The sequence below is a fragment of the Eubalaena glacialis genome, chromosome 6 (genome assembly GCF_028564815.1).
Source record: "Eubalaena glacialis isolate mEubGla1 chromosome 6, mEubGla1.1.hap2.+ XY, whole genome shotgun sequence".
NCBI classification, from domain to species: Eukaryota; Metazoa; Chordata; class Mammalia; order Artiodactyla; family Balaenidae; genus Eubalaena; species Eubalaena glacialis.
The window spans coordinates 82,843,958-82,868,953 of NC_083721.1; the positions used below are offsets into that span (position 1 = coordinate 82,843,958).

General features: G+C 40.6%; 1 protein-coding gene across 3 annotated transcripts in view; it reads left to right on the top strand.

Moving 5' to 3' along the window:
• Positions 1-2,232: 2,232 nt before the first annotated feature.
• The window catches only part of IGF2BP2 (insulin like growth factor 2 mRNA binding protein 2), a 165,359-nt gene continuing 142,595 nt past the window's right edge, over positions 2,233-24,996 (top strand). For 2 of the 3 annotated variants that reach the window (XM_061194383.1, XM_061194384.1), the window contains exons 1-2: positions 2,233-2,488; positions 4,065-4,125. In XM_061194383.1, the coding sequence (XP_061050366.1) occupies positions 2,311-2,488; positions 4,065-4,125 (239 nt within the window). In that variant the 5' untranslated portion in view covers positions 2,233-2,310. Of the gene's footprint in view, positions 2,489-3,442; positions 3,558-4,064; positions 4,126-24,996 lie in introns of those variants that run through there. The other variant, XM_061194385.1, reaches the window with a different exon arrangement.

Here is a 24,996-nt window from a genome sequence, read left to right on the forward strand (position 1 = left end):
ACATGTCTGAAAATATTATACACAAAAGTTTTACTAACCTTTCAGAGACCAATTATCCCTGCCACTCTTGTTTCTCTTTTAGAATGTGCAGTTTTGAAATACTGGAAGTAAAATAAAGCAAATAGTATGAAGGTGATCATACCAATTATCTCTTTCCCCCCAAGGAAATATTTTAAAGCTCATGAGTTCCTGGGGGAAAGAAAAGAAACAAGCATTAAGTGTGTGTCCACTGTCTCAACACACTACTCAGTTATCCTTTGTGTAGCCTTCACAACAGCCAAGAGTTGGTCACTTTATTCTCTCTTTATGGATGAAGAAACTTCGGCTCAGAGATGCTGGAACACTACATGCCACAACGCTGAGGTCTGAATCCTAATCCGAAAGACCTTCCACCGGCCAGTGTTTCCTAGACAAGAATCACCTGGGAGTACTTACAGAAAATACAAAATCCAGGCTCACAGTCAGTCTTCAAAGGAAGGGGCCAGGGAACGTGTATTTTTTTTTTTTTAAGAAGCCGTGCTCCCTCCACCCACTTGGTCGACAGGAGAGCTTGAGAAAGAGAGTACTTCACGACCCAGCCAGGAGACCATCCCTACATTTGTGGCTTCTCCAGCAAGAGACCCTCAACGCCCTCAAAATACATAAATAAATAAATAAATAAATAACCAACCCACATTCCTCCCGTCAAACTATCACCTCTCCTAAGGCCCCCCGAAGTGCAGATCTTGGAATCTTCTTCTGCCCCTTCGCCTCTGAATCCTGCCCATTTTTTTCCTTCCTGTAGAACTTCATTTCCTGGCTGGGACCAGGCTCTAACCACCAGACTTCCAGCCGAGCCCCGGAACTCGCAACCGGTCTCCAGCCTGTCTGGCTCCTTCCCTAGCCCCTCGGCTCGGGCTGCTCTCATCCCAACCCTGCCTCTTCCGTCGGTCACGTTGTTTCCTCCGCTTGGAAGGACCTCTTTCCTCTCCGGGCCCTTCCCAATGCTCGGGGAACTCCTACACCGCCTGAGCGCCTCCACTTCCAGTCACCCTCGCCTCCCACCACCCCGGCGGGGGTACTGAACCCGGCCTCGAAGCCTAGCAGCAAGCGTTGGTCCTCCCGGCCGCAGTCCTTGCCCCCTCCTCGCTCGCCTCCCCACCCGCCACCTGGCTTCGCAGCGGTGGCTCGGGAAGCCCTAGGCACTTCCCAGAATAGAGAGCAGCTGCCAACGTCAGGCTGCCGCCGGCCGCGAGGTTCCGGGCGCACGGGGTGCGGGCGGAGGGGACGTTGCTCCGCTCTGGCCTTCCTTCTCCCCTCGCGGGCCGGGAAACTGAGGCCCAGGGCCGGAGCAACTTCCCCAGGGTGCAAGGTCCGTGAGGGCCCGGCCGGTCCTGGGCCCCAAGCGTCCCGACCCCCGTCCGCGCTCCCTCGACCACACGCGCCGACCGGTTACCCGGGAGAGTGGGGCGGGGAGCGGGTCTCCGAGCGAGCGCTCCGCCCGGGAACGCGCAGGGAGCCGGACTCGGCCAACTCGCCGCGAAAAGTTGTGGTCTCCCAGCCTGCCCTCGCTTCTCACCTCCGAGACACACCTTCCCGCCGGCCCTGCAGCCGCGCCCTCACATCCGGTCCACCTTGCGCACACCCCTTTCCACGCTCTCCCACAGCCCCTCGCCCTCCTACGCCTGCGGCTCCCAGCCGCTCCCCCTCGCGCATTCCCACCCGCGCCCGGGGCGCGCCTTCCCCTCCCCGCCGCTCGCCCGGCCTCCGCGCCGCGCCTGCCCGGGGTTCTGGCTCCCGGGAGCCCCAGCCCCAGGCCGCGACCCGCTTCCGCCCGCCCGGCGCGGGGCAGAAGTCCCGGTAGCCGCGCGGAGCGCTCGGAGCGCGGGGGGCGCGAGGCGAGGGGCGCAGCGGCGCGGGGCGGGGAGGGGGCGCTCGCTCGCTCACTCTCGGCTGCGCACACGCCCGTACAAACTCTCACACAGACACACGCGGGGTGCGCTGCCGCCGCCCGCCGCTGCTCCTCCTCCCGCCACCGCCTTGAGAGGGAGAGAGGGAGGCAGAGAGAGCGCTTTGTCCGCGCGCCGCCGCCCGGCCCGGGACTCTGCCCCGAGGAGGCAGCCGCGCCGAGTCCCCGCCTCCGCCTCTGCCCCCGGGCGGGCCGGGCCGGCCGCGGTGGGGGGAGCCAGGCTGAGGGTGGGGGTGGGTGGCGGGCGGGCGGAGGGCGGGGAGGGGGGGCGGAGGAGGAGGAGGGGAGACGAGGGCAGCGGAGGAGGCGAGGAGCGCCGGGTACCGGGCCGGGGGAGCCGCGGGCTCTCGGGGAAGAGACGGATGATGAACAAGCTTTACATCGGGAACCTGAGCCCCGCCGTCACTGCCGACGACCTCCGGCAGCTCTTCGGGGACAGGAAGCTGCCCCTGGCGGGACAGGTCCTGCTCAAGTCCGGCTACGCCTTCGTGGACTACCCCGACCAGAACTGGGCCATCCGCGCCATCGAGACCCTCTCGGGTGAGCAGTCGGCGCTGTCCCCCTCCCCCCGCCTCGCCCAGCTCAGGCCGGGACGGCGCCCGGAGGGAGGCCGAGCCCTGCGGGCGGCGCCCGGCGGGGGCTTTAGCGCCCGCACGTTCACTTCCACGCACCAGACCTTCAACTCTCACCGCCGGCCCGCTCTTGGGACGGCCCGCTCCCCTCCCCCCACGGCTCCGGACTCACCCCTTGCCCTCCCAGCCGCAGCCCTGGGGCGACCCCCGAGCCTCCCCTAGGGTTCCCGAGGCTCTCTCGCTCTCCCGGGGCACCCCTTGTTCCTCCGGCTCCCCGAGTTGCTTTCCAGAGTTCCCCACCCCCATCCTTAGAGAGCCCCCGTCTCCCCTTCTTCCCTGACCTTCCCGTCACCCCTTTTGTCAGGGACCCCCCCAAACCCTGCATGTCCTTCTCCCTTGACCGGACCTTACCCCTTCCCGTGCCTCGTGCCCAGGACCTCTCGCCCTCTGGCGTCCCCTGAGCCGCACTCTCCTTTCGAGCCCCCTCCCCAGGTCGCCCCGCGGTCCCCCACTTTTGGCACCCCCTCGGCGCCACCCTGACGATCCCCTCCGAGGTTTCGGGGCTCCCCCCACCCCGCCTTTGCACGACGGCACATCTCTCTCGGTCCTCTCCCGAACCTCAGTCCCTTCTCGCTTGTCTCTCAAGCGCTCCTATTTTTCTCTGAATTTTTTGTCCGATTTTATTGAGAAGAACTCGGGGCTGGGGGCTTTCCGCCGCCTGTCCCCCCGCCTCCCGCTCGGCCAGAAGCACCTTTTTACGAGGTGCCCTGTCTCAACTCGGTGGGGGCCCGGACTGAGAACCGAGAAAGAGGCGACCGGGGGGCCCGCGAGAGCGCTGGAGCCCAGACGGGAGACGGAGAGCGACACACACACAGACTCGCGCGCGCGCGCACTCACCAACTCTCCCTCCCGCACACGCACCGCTCGGAGCCGCGCTCGCCCCCAGGCCACGAGCCTGCGCCCCCCGAACCTCGGCCCGGCCGGAGCCCCTTCCCCACCGGCGCGCGGGGTGGGGGCGGGGCGGCGGCGAGGCCAAGGTGACCAGAAGCAGGCGGGGACCCGGCTCTCGCGGAAGCGGCCCCCGGGGGGCTTCGGCGTGTCTCACCAGGGCCACCGGGAGGAGAGGGCAGGGAGGGGAGCGCAGCGGAGCCTTCGGAGCCCGGATTAGCGCAATGGAGAGGTGGGGGCCCGGAGAGGAGCGGGGCCGCGCCAGCCCTGCAGCTTGAGTTTCAAATGAGCTCATCCTTTCAAATTGGCGCCGCTCTTTATTAAATTTGTTTTTCCGGTAATGCCACCCACAGCTATACCTGGGGTCGGGATCCGGGCTCGCACCCTTGCCACCTCGTCCCGGGGAACAAGGCGACACGGGGCGCCCACCTTTTTTCCCCACTGGGAACCAAGTTTGCCCAGCTCGAGCGGGGTAGGAGACCCCTTGAGGGCGCCCGAAGGCGGAGCCGGAGCGTGGAGTTCTGTGCGTGCCCCTCCTAGCCCCCCGCCGGTTTGATCGCAGGAAGGTTCTGAGTGCTTTAATTTCTGTTTTAAAGGTAAAGTGGAATTGCATGGGAAAATCATGGAAGTTGATTACTCAGTCTCCAAAAAGCTCAGGTAAATATATTTTGCTTAGTTTTTTTGTGTGATTGGTCTTACGTCTAAATAAAAAAAAAATACACTCAGTTTTTTTAAATGTGCTTGTATAGTTTTTTAAAAGGCGTTTGTTTGTTTTTGTAGTGGAGTTAAAATAGTTTAGAAAGCTACATTTTTTACTTTCATTATATAAGGTGTTTACTGTACTTGGAAAATATCTGGTGCCTTATTGGGGGTGGGTGGCGAACACTAGCTGTGTTAAATTCGCTGGGACCGTTTAACTTGTTTATGAAAACTTGCCTCCCACCCGCCACTCCCACCCCTGCCCCCCAGCACAATGGCAACAAATGCTTGTCAAGACTTCCTGTGAGATGTTAAGAGTAAATATTTACTGTGTCAGCTAAATTGCTTAACTAAACTTCGCGATTATTGCGATTAATTAGTTTTCTTTTTTAGATACCTTAGTGTTGAATAATAAAATAATTCAGCAAGGGGTCGATATTTTTGCATAGTGCTTTAAACAAGTAGGTTGTTTGGATTAGGTGGCAGTTAAAAGCCAGACTTTTTTAGTCACTGAGACTACTGAATATTGCTTCTGAGCGTTTTCTTGTTGTTGTTGCTTTTAAGATATGTTTGAGGCTAAACAAATATCGCTGTGAAATCTATAATTATATTTAAGTGCACTGTTGTTAATGAAAGACTAAAAAGTTTTGTGGAGGTTGGATTTCTCCACAGTGATTTGCTTACATGAGAATGTCTGTGAGGAGAGAATGAGGGAGAACATCTTTGTTTAAAGTTTATTGTGGATTTTAAATTTGGGCCCTTTATTACTCATTCTAGATTTTTTTTCTATGTGTCGTAACTTAGTTTATATCCCATTCACATACATTTCTTCACCATTAGTCATTAAGTAGCTGAATTGGAGACTCTAAGTGAAGTCTTTGACTTAACCACCTTTACAGTTTGTGATTCTCAATAGTGTAACCATTTACTTGATTTTTGCCAGGATTGAATAGATTTTAAAACAAACTATCCCAGTTGTTAAATACATAGATGTTTTGCTTAAAGGGTTTCTAAAAATGTGTGCACATTTCCAGATATGTTTTAACTAAGCAACAGATTATCTTTTGTTTGCCAATGATTCCAGTGGCATATCAGAAAACTACTTAATAACTTAAAAAAAAAAAGAGGTAAAAGTTATGATTTGCAGTTTCATGTGTAGTATTAAGCTAGTTCTTCTCTCTAGGAAGAGATGTAATGTGCAGCTGATTAATTTTTCAATTAAGTATTTTAAGTTTGTATGGTTTTCTTAAAAAAATTTTTTTTTGCTTGAAAAATCGAAGTTGAAGCTTTTTGATACGTTAACTATTTACTGTAAGTTAAAATTACTCATCTTATAACACTTGAATATTGGATGAATATATTGAACAAGGTTTGAAAGAACCACCCAAAATATTTGATGGGTTATGTTTCTATAAATATCTAATTCTGTTGGCTGTATAATTGTTTTGAGGTTTTTTTTTGGTTATAATTAGTAAAAATCGGTAGAATTTTATCTTTGGTTAGTTGGTGTCTCATTTCATGTTGCAAAGTATATTATTTAATGTTGCAATGTAAGTGAAATACTAGTTTATCCAAAGTTATTAACATCTCTTGAAACTTCTCACAAATATATTACTTTTTAACTTTTTTCTTTCAAAATACAGAGGTTATTTGCTGTTAGCTGGAGGGTCATTTAGATGATTTTGCTGTGTTTATATAAGAGTTGAGAATTAAAAGCTTGTCCCAGATTTTTAGTATTAATTAAATAAAGAGCAGTCTAGGACTTATACAGCTCTATTGGTACATGATTTCTTTGAACACTGTGGGTAATATGAAATACCTAGGAGGTAGATTGAAATGCGCTGTGTATGATTCACTACTGTGAAGATGTCTGACATGCCAAATGTATGCATAAGCTGCTGCTGTAGAGGGCTGCTTCATTTCTGATTGGATAGCTTTGATCTTTCTTCCTTTCCTTTATTAGTTTAAAATGCAGAAATTAGTTACTGGTACTGCAGGCTAAGGGAGAGAGAGCTGATGCCTGGTGTTGTGTACTGAGCTCAGACTCCTGGGAGGAGGCAGCTGTGTGTTCTCATGTACAGGGCTCCACCACGGAGGGGACTCTCAAAAACAGGGTACTGTGACATTTGAAACCAAAGCTTTTATGTTATATGGTGACTATTTTGGTGTTCTTTTATTGCACTTCCATGAAAATTAACAAGTTAAAAGTACATTTGTTGGCCTTCAGTCAGTTCTGTATGTGGTTTTTGTGTTAGTAGAAGTGAAAATGTGAAGAAAACAATTCATCCTCATTGCTTGCTTACTTAAAAAACCATTCCACAAGTGAGTGCTCATTTTCTTTATATTGTTCTGATTTCTTTCTGTTCTCAAGAATCAGTTTTAATATCTATATTCCAAATAGATTTTTTTTTAACCTAATGATACTTGGGAGGAGATGTTTTTTATCTTAAGTTATGAAAATATTGGCATGCCATTTGCTTACCAATTGGATCTTTTGTTAAATATCATTCTAGCATTATTTTATATGTGCTGTATTTGTAGACAGACTAGATAGTATTATTTTCTCAGGGTCACTTAGAAGTAGAAAACTCTTTTTTCTTTTGCCACATGTGCTTCATTCTTATTGAATGCAAATTATTGTAATGTAAACCATGTACAAACCATCTATTTTTCTTACTTTCTAAGTTGGCTTCAGGCTCTGTTGAATAAAAATCTTTGATTCTTTTTTCTCTATTCGCATTTCTTGGTAGCATATATGAATCAAAGATTTCTTAAGGAAGAAAAAACAGACAAAGGGCTGTAAAAGTTGTGGAAACTTCCTTGATAGAAATTTCATTTTTGATGTTGATGGGAGTTTAGTTTAAAAAAATTTATATACTATATGTATCTACACACATGCACACACACACACATTGCATAAATTGTTTTGAGCTAAGACATACGCTAACCTGAATATGCTTTGTAACTAAAGTTGAATGATTCTGTGAGAAACAAAACTTTGAAAAATGCAATTTCTGCCCACTTCTAGGAAGTAACTAAGTGGTGCTAGACATGCTTTCACTAAGATGGTGAGAATACTATGAGGTAGTGTAGGAAAAAGCTATGAATTTGTCTTTCATGAGTTAAAAATCAGTAATTGTGTTCTCTCCAATGCAAATGAATTTGGTCTCCTATAGGAATGTTAAAGAAAACAGTATCTCAATTGTGTTTTGCTTGTATGTACTACATTGTGTATAGTTGAATTAAATACCAAAAAGAAAAAAAAAAACCGAACCACCCAACCTCAAGCCCTCCCTGCAACAAAGGCTTTTGATGGATCAATTTTTAATTTTGTAGCAACAGAAAAGACTTTATTAGGTTAAAATCATATGGTACCCTATTTCAAGAATTTGTTGAATTAGAAATTAAGGCCTGGATTTAATTGTATAGATTCCATGTGTGGATATTTTATATATATATATATGTACACACACATACACACACATATATATATTACTCTAAGGTTAGTTTTGATTTGTCTTTGAGTTGGACATTTAGTTTCCCATTTTAAAAAACGGCTAGTAATTTTTTTATGCAGTTCTAGGTAATGCCATAGAAAATTACACATTTTGGTGACCTTTAAGAGATAAGTGTTGGAATTAAAATAGAAGCAATAAAGAAAAAAATTACTTGGTAATTCAGGTTTAAAATTCTAGTTTGTGTTTTTAAAAGACTGGCCATTTGATGTTTTTTACATTATTTGGTTAAATATTAAAAGCCATTGAAATCTACAAATCAAAATAGATTTTATATGGGGCTTGATTTTCCAATTTGCCAAATTCATATCAATTTTAAATTATATTGTAGTGATTTATAAAAGTACTAGATGGCTAAACACATAAACGTTAATTCTAAAAGGTGATTTGGTGATATGTAATACATTTGTCAAATTGTGTTTTTTTAAATAATAATGTTTCTTTGTAATTATGGCTGGGTATAAGATGACCAGTAAGGGATGGTCTCAGAGTTTTGTTTTTTATTATGTTAGCCTGAGATTATCATTTATATAGAGAAGATGAGAGAAGATTAATAATATTTGTAGAACACCTTTTATACATAATGATCTAAAGTACAATATATTTTCTTTAAGAAGAAAAATTTTAAAGGACGTTAGAAGATTTAGAACTAATACATATCAAAATCAACATTTCACTATTATTTTGAGTAAATGTTTTTTATTTTACAGAGGTTGTTCCAGTTTTTTAAATGGGGGGGGAATGTAAATGACATTGAAATGTGCATAAAAGGGTAGTAATTTGGGCACATTTATTAAAAGTCAAAAAGTTATGAAAATCAGATTTCTATAAGAACTATTTATACATATTTGATACTTTCAACTTTCTAAATATTTGCTGTCTCCTGCTGAATCACTCTTCCAAGTCTGCTCATGAAATCCTCAAAAGTAGATGAGCAATTGGTCAGTTGTTAGAGGACATAATTTGAGCTTAAATGTATCATCTCTGTGGTTCAGCAGGGTGTGTGCACATGGGGGTGTGTGTTTTATGGGAGACAGTAGTTTCAGACAGATGGTATCAAGAGGGAAGAGGAGGATATCTTTAAATTAAACAACAAATGTTCTGGGTTTTAGTCCTGACAAGGCAAATGAAAATTGCTAGGTGTTTGAACCTTGTGGTAATTAAAGGGAGTCAAGTGCAATAGTATGTGCCTTGAGTGATGCATAACTCTTGCAGGTGGTTAACCTTGTGGGAGCCAGGGCACAGACACCTGTAGTGGCTTCTTCAGTGAGCATGCTCCTGGAAGGACCATTCTGTGGGAAATTTACTCTCCTTCACTTTTGCTTGGATGTCCCCTCTCACTAAGAGAATTGGCAAGTGATTCTGTGTAGGCTTTGATTTTCTATAGAAGATTTAAGATTTGAATATGCATTTTCATTTAGAAGTTCTATACTGTGGAAGACAGTGTATTATTTTGCATAACAAAAGTACTCTGAGAGAATCAATTTCATTAGAAGAAGCATAGTATTGAGCTGGTTTCTTTGGAGGCTGTTAAAAAAGTTGAATAATAAATTTCAAAAATATATTTTAAAAAATTATATTTAAATGCCACCAAAATGTCTTCAGTGTTCTTATTGGTGTTGAAGAAGAAAGTGGTGGGGTTTGGCTAAACCAATTTTTTAAACCAGCTTTCTAAAAATTTTAGTCAAAAGCATAATTTCCAAAAGTTATGATTAACTTCTTAATTTGAAGAATGGGAGAGTTCTGTTTAACAAAACTTGCCCAAGTAATTTGTTAGTCAAGGTTTGTCCTTTTTACACTCAAATTAAAGTTCAAATTAGTTTGGGTAGTCATTCAAAACACTGTCACTGAAGAAAACATAATAGCAAATAAACAACGAACACCTACCAGTCTTTCCTTTCATTTATCACCATTAAAATATTTTTTAAAATCTTTTACTTTATAATTTGACTTCATGCTTACAAACTTGTAATTTTCATTTGGTGGCATGGACTGTATGGGTTCTATTTTGGGCAGCAAAATTGCAGAGTGCTCAGAGCATTATTTTTAAGGTTTTTCTTTTCCTGTTTTGATCATGTACTTTAGTCTGGTCTTTCCATAAAATAGTGAAGAAAAATTATTTTCTTTTACAGAAAAATTCAGATTTTGTTACTTTGGCTTCCAAAGAGGAGGGAGAATATAATTACTGTTTCTTTAATTTGGTTTAGTGTTTGATGGCATGTTGAGGTGTTGAATAAGTAGACCAGAGAAAATGGATACTTTTGCATTAATAGCAGGCAATCGAGTCCAAAATGATGTCCATCATTTAATAGATATGCTTCTTCCCCAAGCCTCTGGTTCTCACTAAATAATAAGCTTACATTTTGGAGACATGTTTTGTTTATTCTTGGATTTCCTATTTATTTATCTGTTCTATACTTTATTTCTTAAAATGTGAAGATTTAGTTAGAATTTTCCCATTCTGTTTATTATCAAGAATATTTCATAAAATAGGTATTTCAGTAAGTCCAATAAATGAAAATTAAGAGTTCTGATGCATGTTTTAGACTTTCTTCTATCTATATCATAAGAAAATGTTGTACCTAATGACCAGGATAATCTGTATGGGATGATTGCAATGAGAATGATATTTTCAGTTTTTCTTATTATCATACAATTAATGTGTACCAACATGTGAGGATTTGCCTTATGGGGGAAGCTTGGACTTTTAATTTTTGTTTTAAATGTGATCAGAAAGGTAATTTCATGATTGCATGTGTTGACATGTAAATAATACTAGATAAATGTATATTTATGTGCCTGCATCTCATATTCACATAGTACTGATAATATCTCAGCCTCTTCAACACATTATTTCATTTATTTTAAATAATAATTATGTGAAGAAGAAAGGACAGTTAATATTATTCCTTTTTTTAGATGAGAAAACTCAGTCTCGGAGAAATTTAATAATTTACCTAAGGTCACATTACTATTAAATAGTAAAGCTAGGGTTAGAACTTCTGATTCTCAGTCCAGCGTACTTCACCTACATTTACTTTGTTTAATTAAAGAAGTTATCTGAAAGTGTTGTAAGGTTCAAAGGTTGCCATTCAAGAGTGATGGAAAGATATAAATATAGATTTGTTTGTGAATCACCCTTTGCAATGATCTTATTCTTAATCAATCCAAATGATCTCTACTTTGTTATAGTTTTTAGGAAAAAAATTAGAAACAGAGGTCATTTTTAAATTACTGGCAGTATCACTATGCTTGCCCATAGACAGAAGTGGGGTATGCCTAACCAAGCAGGTTGGATCTTGATGTTGTTGTTACATTGCTTTTTTCAGTGGTTGCATTCCTTGTGTTATGACATAGGACATTGCCGAGAAAGATGTTTCAACAGCTTAGCCACACAGATTACACAGGTAGCCCTGGTCAAGACCATGTGCCACATGGTAAAGGAAAGTCAAGCTCAAGGAATCACTTGGGTGGGTTCGTCCCAGGTTTCAGCCAATCCATTGCTAGAGGGCAGGACTGTTTTGGTTTAAGTGTTTTCCTGGTAGCTGCCAAGTCTTTCCTGAGATTTGGTGTCTCTCTCTCTGATTCACTTTCTGTACAGAATATGGCCTTTGGCCTCTCCTGTGGGAGTGAAATGAATGTTAATAGGATAGCATCCCTAAAGTTCTCTGAGTTCCTCATTAATGATATAGTGACTCAAAAGCATATACTAAATAACTAAGCATGTGAAGAACAGTCCATTTCCCCTTAATTGTGAACTTTTCCTGCATTTATCCTCGTTTCCTTTAACTTTTGTGTAGTATCATATTTATAGTTGTGGTGGAAGGGAGGAAGGAATTATCAAGAAAAAGGTAAGTGAAAGAAGATTATTTCCAACTCCCTGGGCATTTCATTTCTTTAACTTAGTAGAGCCCAGAGTGGGGTATTGCATGTTCTGTGGAATTCTGACTCAGAAGATGGGGAAAAGGAAGAAAGGTAACTAATACTTGCTGAGTAGTTAATGTGCTAGGCATTGGACTAGGCCTTCTCCATATTTTTTTGTATACAGCTGAGAGAGATCTGAATTTCATCCGTTTCACAGATAGGGCTGTAAAGCTTTGGACTCCAAAGCAACTCCTTCTTCTACCCGACCAAACGTGCTTCAAAGAAGCAGTGGGCGTCTTACCCTTGCTTACCATCTAATTTGTATACAGTAACAGCACCCTAGCAATAAAGTAGAAAGTTGTGATAATGTGTACATAGGTAATAGAGTAACTTTGTATGTTTTTCCTAACTCAGAATTAGAGCTAAAGTTTACATGTATACAACAGATATGCTGAGGAAAATAAAGGACTGAAGTTTAGTATATTTTTAATTTAGTGTAACTGAAAACTGAAAGTGTTAGTCATAATTTGAAGAAACTTTCTTGAAGTAGACCTATAGTAGAGGCATTAGTAATAACTTAAAGATAAAAGATTTTAAAAAAATCATTGTGGTTGAAAGTTAAGTGTAAAAAAACATATGTATGCAGTGGGGTGGGGCGGGGGGTAGGGAGGGTCTGTATTTATGCCTTTGGCCCAGATACTTTTTTTAAATCCTGGAAAAAAGCACCTCAGACTTTTTTGTGTAGGACCTAGAGTGTTGCACAAAGTGTGGCATGCTTTCATTTTTATCTGTATATTTTTAAAAGTGTCTATGATTTGGAGACGGAAATACGGGATTCTTGCAAATTATCTTCTATAGAGTGGTTCATCTTACTAACATTAGAAAATTTTAAACCTTTTAATTAATTAGTTAATTAATTAATTAATGGCCGCGTTGGGTCTTCGTTGCTGTGCGCGGGCTTCTCATTGTGGTGGCTTCTCTTGTTGTGGAGCACGGGCTCTAGGCGCGTGGGCTTCAGTAGCTGTGGCTCGAAGGCTCTAGAGAACAGGCTCAGTAGTTGGGGCACACGGGCTTAGTTGCTCCGTGGCATGTGGAATCTTCCCGGACCAGGGATCGAACCCATGTCCTCTGCACTGGCAGGAAGATTCTTAACCACTGCGCCACCAGGGAAGCCCTTAAACTTTTTTGACAATGAAAGATTCTGAAAGCACAGGGAGTAGAAAGATTTGTATATTCTTTTTGATACACTACTTAAGCATATTATGCATTCATGACTTTTTTTTTTTTTTTTTAGTAAATAGGACTTGAGATACAATTATACTACCAATGCAATGAGATATACAAGAATTTTGCTTCGTAGATATAGAGGTGGTGCTTTTTTGATAAGAATGTAATTTTATGAAAAAAATTTTATTATGAGATGAAAAAATAATGGCTTTTCTCAGTCAAGAATATTATCAGAAAAGATTTTTATTACCACATTTATATCTTCTCTTTTACTCTTTCTCTTTGAAAATAAAGCAAAAAAATATTTCATTGAATGGTGGTTCTGTGGACAGGTTAACCTCAAACCAACTCATGAAATAGAGGCTATTTCGAAAAAGCTCACGTGAGGACAGGCTATATAGTTTTTGTTATGTGGAGACATTTTACTTTAGTCCCTCTTGATCTTTGTGATTTTAACAATGCATATTTGAAAAATGGATGTTTTGTCTCTTCATTGTATAGATAAGGCTTTGGAGTAAAAGTGTCTGTGCATCTTTATATGAGAGAGTCGGAGGTAGATGATGGAAGAGTTTAACACTGAAAAACTGGAGTTTAACCTCTTCAATTATTAAGAAGGAAGGGAAGGAGGAGGGAAGAAAGGAAGGAGGAAGAAAGGAGGAAAGGAAGGAAGGAGAGAAAGAGGGATGGAGGAAGGGAGAAAGGATACAGATAGCCGTAGAAGCATAGGTGACTGAACTTTGTCATGCAGCTTGTACGGTCTGTAATTCCAGAGCATGTGGGAAAGACTGGTACTCACTGGTGGTGGGTAGGAGACAGTAAGTGATTCCATTGGTGGTAGCAGGACCAGGAGTCTCACACAAGTTGTTCTTTGACTTTTAAAAACCCTTAGAGTATGTGGTTGGCCTGCCCCACAAACGGTCTTATATTTCTTTCTTTGAGGCCCTGCACTGGCCAGTTCCTCTCTCTTATTCTCCTTCCCCTTTGTACTTCCGCAGGGATGGCTGGGCAGGACTGGAAGGTGCCTGGTGTGTGGGGCCTGCCTCCAGCCTGGTGCCCCCTCACTGGCGGAGTCTGGGGAAGTGGGGAGGCGTGTGTGTGCTTGCTCAGTGTGCTGGAATGTATGGGCTCTGTGTGGCTCACGCTTCCTCGGAATGTGCCACAGACACGCTTCTCCATGGTCTCCATGGTCCTGGGGGTCAACCCTCATAAGCTTTTGTGAGTAGTTGAAAATTTGGGATGGAATTTCCCAGTGCTGAAAGTTTAGGCTACTCTTTTCCCCCCCTGAAGTGGATTTGTGTTTATTCTTTGTAAAGGAAAAAAATCTACTAACAACAACAACCATTGAAGAACAGAAAAAAATTTGTGGGTGTGTAAATAACCTGGCCTTTCTCCTGGATCCAGCTGTACTCTTTTTTTCCCCTTCTCTTCAGACTGATAGTGATGTCTTCAAATCATGGACACTGAATTTGTAAACTGAGCTCTTTAAAACTCCCCGAGTTGTGTCGTAGCTAAAGATGATGAAATCAAGGATCTTTAGAAACTAGGTTTTTGTGTTTTTTTTTTAAATAAACTTTATTTATTTATTTTTGGCCGCGTTGGTTCTTCCTTGCTGCGCGCGGGCTTTCTCTAGTTGCAGTGAGCGGGGGCTTATTTATTTATTTATTTATTTTTGGCCGCGTTGGTTCTTCCTTGCTGCGCGCGGGCTTTCTCTAGTTGCAGTGAGCGGGGGCTACTCTTCACTGCGGTGCGTCGGCCTCTCACTGCGGTGGCTTCTCTTGTTCTCTTCTCTTCTCTTGTTGCGGTGGCTTCTCTTGGGCTCTAGGTGCGCGGGCTTCAGTAGTTGTGGTGCATGGGCTTAGTTGCTCCGCGACATGTGGGATCTTCCCGGACCAGGGCTTGAACCCGTGTCCCCTGCATTAGCAGGCGGATTCTTAACTGCTGCGCCACCAGGGAAGCCCGAGAAACTAGGTTTTAAGCTCAGATTTTTTAAAATATAGGATTTAATCTCCTTTCTAAGGAATAAAAAACAAACTGCTGGTTGGTTAATATTCTTTAAATTTTTTAGTTGCTTAATATTTTTTAAAAATTTAGATTTTATTTATTTTTTTCTTCACAAAAGATTTGAAATGACAAAGGCACTGGTGGCTCCATTATTTGAAATAAAGACAGGGATTTAGGTTTATGAAGTAGATAAGTTAAAAAGGAATTTTGTTGTAAAGGTTATAAAAGACTGAGAACAGGCGGCTGGTTCTAATGTAATCCTTTATACATCTTAAGAGGTTTGCCAGGGAAGAATTAGCTCTTTGGTTCATTGATTTTTGTATTAATGGTTTGCCATATGTGTCTATTTCAATAGTGATTTCAAAACAATAATTCTGATATTGAAAATGATTTGTGGCTTTAGTTCACCTATAACAATCATGGTCAAGGTGTTAATACCTGCCTTAAAAATTTCCAGGCCAGAGTCACATGTTTTATTCCCCACAGCAGTGCTTTTAACAGAGTGTTCCACGGAGCCTTAGGATTCTGAGGAGATGCCAAATTTATGGGAAGAGGGAGTGGACATATGTACCTGTGGGATCCTGTCTTCTTACCAACCTTTCATTTGGAAGATAGCTGCATTCGTTGTTGTTTTATATATTGGAGTTTGGTCTAGAATTTGGATTAGAAGAGGGGTTTGCTGCTTTGAAAAAACAGTTTGGAAGTATCTGTCCTATAGTATGTAATTCTGGGCCTTGAGTCCATTCCTTCCTTGATCAGGTATTCTAGCAGATGCAAAGCTCTTTGCTGAGGAAAGTTTAGACCCTGCCTCCCTTACTTCTGAATCCTGTGGAATGGCCTTCCATCTTCTGTCACTTTCGCTTTAGTAACAACTGTTTGCTTTGCCAACTGCATGCCAGACTACTAAATCTATGGATTTTTCTACAATCAACAGCACAGATTGTTTGCCCTTCAGGAACTTTCCAGGGAGCTCCTTGGGCAATAATTGTACTCTAGCTCTTGGCAGAGCCATTAGAGTCAACTGACTTTGTACAGTGATGGGTCTGGTGACATGGGACCCACCCATTCATCAAGAACAAGTTTTTGCTTTAGGAGGTGCAAGCAGGATGGCCTTCCTACCCCTTGTTCAAGCAGAGCAGCCCTACTTTCATCTGTTGTGTATGTTGGGGTTCCATGAACACAGAGGTGATCTTCAAAATATTTTCACCTGGGTAGAGTGGATGCCCAACAAATCAGAAGGGACATGAGCCATTATACTCTAACATGCACTTCTTCAGTATCAGTCCTGCATGTATGATTCTTGTTCAAAAACAGGATATTACTTCAAAAAATATGTATTTTTTTTTTGATGATTTCTTAACTTATGGCCAAAGACTCTTGGGGGGAGTCCTTATAGTCCTGAGGGAGAGAGGGAGAGGGAGACTGGGACACTGCCCTTTGAGCTCTCCTCCATGCCCCTATGCTTCACCACTCTAACTTCCTGCAGATTGGTCTTCAAAGATTGATGATTTCATAATATGCACTCAAGTTTTATAGTAATACTGTTCTAATAGACCACCATATATTTACAGGGGTCCACACTTAGATTCCTGCAGATGACGTAAGTGGTGGCAAAGGGGGGGTGTTCTATGGAGTGTAGGAGGGGTAGCTATTAGCTCCAACCAGAAGTCAGAGTTCTTATTTTAAATATTTAAAATTTTCAACCATTGAAAAATTTTTGGAGACACTGTGAGAGTCAAAGAAGACAGCAGGTTAATCTGGCTCATGGGTTGCCAGTTTGCAGTCTCTGCCACGTGAAAGTCAGCATTCTCTGCAAAATATTGTTGAAAACACTCTGTTACGTTTAGTATCTCTTACCTTTAAGGCTGTCTGTGAGTGAGAGGGGAAAGTCCTTCTCTTGATAAACTGGATAAACTAGTATGTCTCTTATCTAATGATGATAGCTGTTTGGAAGCTCAAAACTAAAATTAGGTCTCAGAGCAACCATCCTTCGTCTAGTTTTCTGGAATAATTATTTTCTCCGTTAAAGAGTACCCTATTTTTATCTTTATGATAGAGATCTTATTTTGCTTCTGTTGTATTTAGCCATCTAAAATCCTTTAGTAAATATAGAATGTACATATGCTGAATATGTGACACTCTTATAAGTTTATAGAGTATTTCAGAATACATGTTCATGAGAAAAAAATAAGCCTCTATTTTCATATAATTGGAGGAACATGTTTCCATATCAGTCTAAATTCTTCTCCAGTTAAACACTAGGCCAACTATAGATAATGTTTTAAACCATTTCCTAAGAAAATATGATTCTCGTATGTCCAGCAAACATTTTTAAAAATAAGAACTTGAGTTCTGCCTATAAATCAACATCTGATATAAGGCAGGTAGTTTTGAAAGCATAGGGTGTACTTGGTAGAAAAATTTGGTGGTGAAATAAATGTGCTTTTAAATATGTTTGAAAAATGTTTTGGTTACTGTTGCACTTTCTTGTATTTAAGTTGAGGAAATTGAAGGCCATATGGATTCTGCTTCTGGGCCCTGGGTAAATACTCATTAAGGCCAAACTAAATGAGAACTGCCAATTGCCTAAGGGACCTTTTTAAAAAAAAAGAAAAAAGAAAAACAAAATACTTCTCTGACAGTTGGAATTAGCATTTTTTAAATGTATCTTTTTGTTCTATAATTTACATACATAATGAAATAGCCCATTAGTGATCACCATAATGGTGAGGTAAAGCCCTTGTCTTGGAGAACGTTAAGTTAGCAAGTCATCTATGGTAAGGCATAATAGAGTGGACAACTTGGTGATAGGTAAGTAGATTGAATTGTGAGGTGAGAGTGATGCCATGGTAAAAAGAGAATCTTGGGGAGAGAGTAGCTTTTAAGAAGGAAATCACATTTTGGGTATGTTGAGTTTGATGTCATGTGAGATATCCAAGTGGAGCTCTTCTGAAAGTGGCTACTTGATATAAGACTGAAAGTTAAATTAGAAGTAATTATTAGAATTAAAGTATAGTTTTAATAGAATATTTTTTTTCTGGAAGGCAATTTTGTAGAAGCTCTTGATCTTAGAATTTTAGAATAGAATATACACCATGATTTACTGGAGCTTTGAACAGAACTCATCAAGGGGTGGAAAGAACATGGACTTTGGAATCAAAGTCAACTGAATTTAAACCCCAACCATGTTGCTTACTAGTGTTTCATCTTAGAGCCTAAATTTCACCTGTCAAATTGTATTCTAATACTAAATAATTAATGTTACTATGTAGTTTATATAACAATGTATTAACATGCATGACACATAGAAAAAACTTATAAATATTGATTCTCTCTCCATTTATTCACCTTAAGCTTGTACTAGAAGTAAATGCCTCACTCAAAAAAAAAAAAAAAGTTAGCAAGTCATTTATGGTAAGGCATAATAAAGTAGCATACAGGATATGGGAATTCAGGATTTTATATGTCTCCCCTCATTTGTGATGGATCTAAATGGTCATAGGTTCCACAAAAATAGCTAACTCTATTTTGGGGGCTGGTTTTTTGAATTTTAAAAATTTGAAGTTCCATGAGATCTGGGTCTTATTTTTTATTTCCACTGTTGCATCTTGAATGCCTGGAAATAGCTGCTCATTAAATATTTTTGAATGAATTAATTAAAATTAAAATCATAATAAGATATCATTAATAATTTACTTTTATTTCTTTCCCTCTTTTTCTCCCTTCTTTATTTTCAAACAGGGCAGGGGGGATAGCAGTTCAAAGATTTTGCTTTTTTGTGAGTGGTTTTTTCAAACTTTTGACTTAATCTTTTGGCTTAAATAGAATGAAACCTTCACGGACATTTTAGGTATGAAGTCTCTTTAAAACATGAGGTGAGCTGCAAAAGAGCAATTGCACAGGGCTGCAAAACGAGTATTAGAAAGCAAAGATTTAGATTTGTTGGAACCAGAATAGGTTTTACAAATCAGTCTTCTAAAAAAAAAATAAATAAAGATAGGTTAATCTTAGTACTATTAAATTCAGTATGATTACATGAAAATACAATTTTCCCTGTAGATATTTTTCTCTGTATAACCCAAATTGCATTAAACATCTGCTGAGAATCACAGAAGAAAAACCTGTTGGAAAAAAATGAAAGCAGCTGTCCTTCTATTGCAAGATAATAGGTGGATACAAGGATCAAACTTAAGGTGTGTTTTTATATAGTAAATCAAACATGATCAGTTTAAGCAGACAGCCTCGAAAGTTATTATGGAAAAAACCGACAAGTACAAAAATGACAGTATTTACCAGTGGTTAAGATAATTCATAAGCAAGGAAGAGACTGATCTTAAGTTAAATGTTAATTGCAAAGCAAGATGCTGTCAAGTGCTGTGTATTAGTAATCTGTTGCTGCATACAAATTACCCCAAAATTTAGCAATTTAAAACAACCAACATTTATTATGGCACACATTTTCTGAGGGTCAGGAACATGTAGCAGTTTAGCTGGGTTGTTCTAGCTCAGCGTCTTTCATGAAATTGCAGTCAAGTTGCCACCCGGGTCTGAAGTCATCCAAAGACTCCACTGGGCTGGAAGATCTGCTGCGAGGCTCACTCCTGGGGTTGTTGGCAGGCCTCCGTCTCTCTCTGCCTGTGGGCTGGAGGTCTCCGTTCCCCACAGTGTGGGCTTCTCCGTGGGTCTGTGCACAGCATGACAGCAGGCTTCCCTGAGTGAGTAATCCAAGAAAGAGTGACACAACACAGCCTTTTATGGCCTAGTCACTGAGTTGCACATTGTCACTTCTGCCTTATTTTGTTAGTTAGATACAAGACTCTAGTTCTGTCCACACTCGAAGGGAAGGGACTACTCAAAAGGTGAATACCAAGAGGGTAGGGATCATTGGGGACCATCTAGGGTTGAATTAAGTCAATCAGGAAAAGTCAGCAAGTCAAAGAGAGATTTGGTTGATTTGTCACTTATACTGAAAAGAATAATCCCCTTGTATTAATATTTATGATTAGCTCCTTTTGGAGTGAAACTGGAATTCCTTATAAAACAACAGTAACAACAGTTACAGTTTACTGAATCCTTTTATAATTCTTATTTAATTTTCACAGCACCTTGTAAGGTGAGGAAGACAGATACTACTATCCTCATTTCATAGATTAGAGAACTGAGGCCCAGATTGTTCAAAGTACTTAGACAGGGTCATATATTCAGTATTTAACCTGAGTTGTTTATCTTTTCTTTTTCTTTTTTGCCTCTTTCTGTTCCTTCCCCTGAAGAATGATTTCAGTTACTTCCATTTTATAAAACACAATTTAATTTTCCCCTTTCAGCCTTATCTAAAAGAGCTGATTTTTTAAAAAAATGCCTAATTGAGAAGTTTAAAACACTGTTCTTGCAGTATCGATAAAGATGTCACTTTTCTGCCAGCAGCAAGAATCCTTTTTGCTATTTTTGTAACTGGGTGAGGTCTGATTTCTCCAAAATTGTGCCACACTGTGGTTAGCCGTGGTCTACGAGAGGAAAATATATTTACCCTTCTTTAAAATCATTGGTTTTCTAAGAAATATGCTATTTACTATACCAAATCTGAGTAAATCTTTCTCAGGCAAAAAGCAGTGGTCACTTTGATATCAGACAAGCCAGTTCTCTTCCCCACTAAAAATACAAAACATCAGGCCCTCAGATCTTTGGTACCTACCTTTGTTATACATTTATTTCTTGAAGATATTTGCTAGTGTTTTTGCATTGTTGTTAAAGCTAGATATATCCCTATCAGTGTTGAATGATTCATTCTGTGTGAGGATTGTGCAAAACTCATGTAGACCTATCAACTTTGCCTATAGAATGTCCTAAATTACTTTGACTTCAGTAAAATATACTATTTTAATAGTGATGTCTTTAAATTTTTATTGAATCCCAGTGCTTACTTTACTTCCATATGCTTACTTTACTTGCATATACTTCCCATTACACAGTCAATCTTTTCTCTTAAAGGTCCTGATAACATGATAGTTAATGTGAAATGAAACTTTATTTTAAGGATTTACTATATACAGGGAAAAATATTCAATATCTTATAATAACCTATAATGGAAAATAATCTGAAAAAAAAAATATATATATATAACTGAATCACTTTGCTGTACACCTGAAACCAATACAATATTTTAAATCAACTATACTTGAATAAAAAAAAATTTTTAATTCTATTTTTAAAAAGCAAAAAAATTTATATTTAAATAACAGTGTCAAATCTCAAAACACCCAAAACTTTTTTTTCCCCAAAACTTTTAATAAAATAAATTTGGAATAAAAAAAAGTAATGTTGGTTGTTTCCTTTTGAACTTGTATAGACTGAGGCTCATAGAATGTTGGAGTCCTTTAGGAGTGTCTGCTCTTTAGAAAAGCTAGGTGCTTTCTGTATTGTTTAAAAAAACCAATAGTGGTAAATATAATAGTAAATTTTCTACACAGGTTATATATTCTAGTCCATCGAAGTTTTATCTTTATCCTTTGCTTACCTTGCTCCCTTTTTTATGCTCTGAGTGAATTGTTGACCTCTTCATAGTTAAGAAGCTTGATGCATTTTTCTTCATAAAACAATCAAATGATTATAGTATTAAAATTTTTTTTTTCTTTAGAGAGAACATCCCAACTACCCTCAGTGGAGAGACTGAGTTTAAGATTTATTTCAGATTTTTATCACTTTCAAGTGTTAGGAGGTTAAAGGTGAGCATGAACAAGGAATTCTGTGAGCTCAGAGGACCAACTGTGATATGTAACTCTACACTGTTTCTTATTATTGTTGGTTTTCCTAATATTTTGACTGCCTGTGGATATGCACCCAAAGAAATGTATTTTTTCTCATTCTTCCTCAGTGACTTTTCTTCTTGTTGTAATCCCAGCGTGGGGGAGAGGGAGCAGGGAAAATCAGAAGCCATCAGCAGGCTGAACACCCTCAGGTGACTTACTCAGGTCTCAGATAATCTCGGCTTTTCCTCCTTAACTTGCCCCACCAGTTGATTTGTTTTTCAAGTCAAGAAAAGCACCATCTGGGGAAGACGAGAACGTTTCCTGTTTGGTGATCTGACAGAGCCCCTTTCCCAGGCCACCTCACAGAGCCACACAGGTGTCCCTGCCTACAGACGGCTCACCACAGGAGCTATCCACAGAGTCCAGTTAGGACGCCCCTCCTCTGAGTGGCCCTGGGTGTGTGGAGAGGCTCTCGAGTATAGCTCTATGGCCTTTGGAAACACACATGTTTCCTGGATTTTCAGAAATGCTCATGGACCAGTGCAATTGGTGTGTGAACCTCAGACATTCATGGTTGTGTCTAACAGCCTGGAGCCACGCAATGCAGAATGAGTGTGGTTGGGTGTTTTTCATCAACAAATGCATCAGATCCTCTTGTCTGAAAACAAAAGCAGTATCAGTTTTTCTGAATTTGGTTGATGCTGTTCAATTCTTGACCTGAGGTTATGGTTAGAATTAAATACATTGAGCCCTCATTGATTCAGACTAGTCGAGGTAAGGGAAAGATGAATGATAATTTGTAGAATGTCTGAATAGACAGATTTTTAAAAATTATATTACTTTCAATTAAAAATTGTAACCTGAGTAAACTAACAAAATGTTGCTAAAGAACAGTCCTGCTAGACTTTCTTATTGAATAGAGAAAATGATTTATATTCATGATATCAGTTATATATAAATACTTCTGAAATGTGTTTAAACAGCTTATTCTCTTGAGTAGTTTAAATTTACCTCTTATGATTTTGTTTATATTGATTTCTTTGTTGAGTAAGCACTCCTTCCCTCTTTTTTAAAGAAAAGGTAAATTCCGGTTCTGTCCTATTACAATTAAAATTAATGGTAGTTCACTATTCACTGAGCTGTAGTCTTGATTCATTTTACGTTTTCAATGCCCTTGAGATGCAGATAGTTAATATACGGTTACCATCCTATTCTGGAAGAATTTAGGATGATGCCTTCATAACTTTCACATAACAGAAAGTGGTTAAAAATCCATCCATTCAAAAGAAAGTGTTCAATTTAAATCATGGCAAGCCAGTATTACTTAACTGATAGAAAATGAAGGCAATTTTGATCAGAATAATCACAGCTTAATAAAATAGAAGTACCTCTTTTTTTCAGTACTTTTATTTGGGAAATATTCACCAACAAGAATTTAATAACCAATAGTACTTAACTGGGGGCTATTTTAACGTTTGATCATTTGCCATTTGACTCTGTACTACCCCTTAAAGGTAAAAATGTAAATACATTTTAGTTAAAAAAAAAAAAAAAAATATATATATATATATATATATATATATATATATGGTGGGTAACTTCTCAGATTGAGCCTAGCAAACTGCATTTGTCAGAAATAGAATGATAACCTCCAATATCCGGCTGTTAAGTAGAAGAGGCTGCCTGGGAGCTGTGTTCTAGTGGGAGAGACAGAGCCTAGGTCTGCTAACCCCTACTACATTGGCACTCCAAAGGGTACTTTAAGCATTTAACTTCTACATTTATTTCAGTTCTTGTAACAACAAAACGGTGTTTGTGGGTGTTTTTATCTTGAGAAAAGCTTTTATTTCTGGAGATTTTCTCCATGGGGTCTTTAGTGACCTACACGTCATTGATAGTGCTTGTGTAGTTGGTGGGTGTATAGGAGGGATTCTGTGCCTAGTTGGTGATGCTGCATTAGGGTTTTGAAATTAACTGCCTGTCAGCTCTCAATTACTTCAGCTGAATCAACTGCTGAACGTCAAATAATGTCTGAATAATTTTAAAAATGTTTCTGAGACTCACTAGGAATTCAACAAGTTTTTTCATCTCGGAAGAGCTTCACTTGAACTAAATAAACTATGTGTTTAGCCAGAGTGCAGGGGATAGAGCATAGGATACAGAAGAAGCCAGCCCTCAGTCCCTGCATTAATGAGCTAGGCTCTGAGGAGTCTTCTTTTATTGTTTCCAAATCTACGGAAACAACCATGCTAATACCAGCTTAATGTGCTGCCATATTTTTGGTTAGTCAGGAACACTTCTTAAATGCCTATGGTGTGTTAAGTCTGGAATGAGGGTGCTAATTAGAGGGCAAAAGACTGGTGGTCTGAACCTGACCTCCCCTCTGACCTGTATGCACCCCTGGGGGGGCATTAGGTTTACTTTCCAGATTACATTTTTTCATCACTTACTCCCAGGTATTCAGCAACGCCTATGTGTGAGGTGCTGGGCTAATTGTAAAAAAGTACAAAAAGGGAACCCTCTTGCACTGTTGGTGGGAATGTAAATTGATACAGCCACTATGGAGAACAGTATGGAGGTTCCTTAAAAAACTGAAAATAGAACTACCATACGACCCAGCAATCCCACTACTGGGCATATACCCTGAGAAAACCATAATTCAAAAAGAGTCATGTACCAAAATGTTCACTGCAGCTCTATTTACAATAGCCAGGACATGGAAGCAACCTAAGTGTCCATCATCGGATGAATGGATAAAGAAGATGTGGCACATATATACAATGGAATATTACTCAGCCATAAAAAGAAACGAAATTGAGTTATTTGTAGTGAGGTGGATGGAGTTAGAGTCTGTCATACAGAGTGAAGTAAGTCAGAAAGAGAAAAACAAATACAGTAGGCTAACACATATATATGGAATCTTAAAAAAAAAAAAAAGTCATGAAGAACCTAGTGGCAAGACGGGAATAAAGACACAGACCTGCTAGAGAATGGCCTTGAGGATATGGGGAGGGGGAAGGGTAAGCTGGGACAAAGTGAGAGAGTGGCATGGACATATATACACTACCAAATGTAAAATAGATAGCTAGTGGGAAGCAGCCGCATAGCACAGGGAGATCAGCTCGGTGCTTTGTGACCACCTAGAGGGGTGGGATAGGGAGGGTGGGAGGGAGGGAGACGCAAGAGGGAAGAGATATGGGAACATATGTATATGTATAACTGATTCACTTTGTTATAAAGCAGAAACTAACACACCATTGTAAAGCAATTGTACTCCAATAGAGATGTTAAAAAAAAAAAAAGTACAAAGGTAGATAAACCACAGAACTTGCCTTCAGATTGGAAGTAAAAGTAGCCTGCAGTTCCTGATCACTCCTATAATGCCTGGGGACAAAGTCCAGATGCTTCCTCATGGGGCAGGGAGTTCACTGCCCAGGTAATGTAAAATGTGTTGTGGGCAGTGGAAAACTGGCAG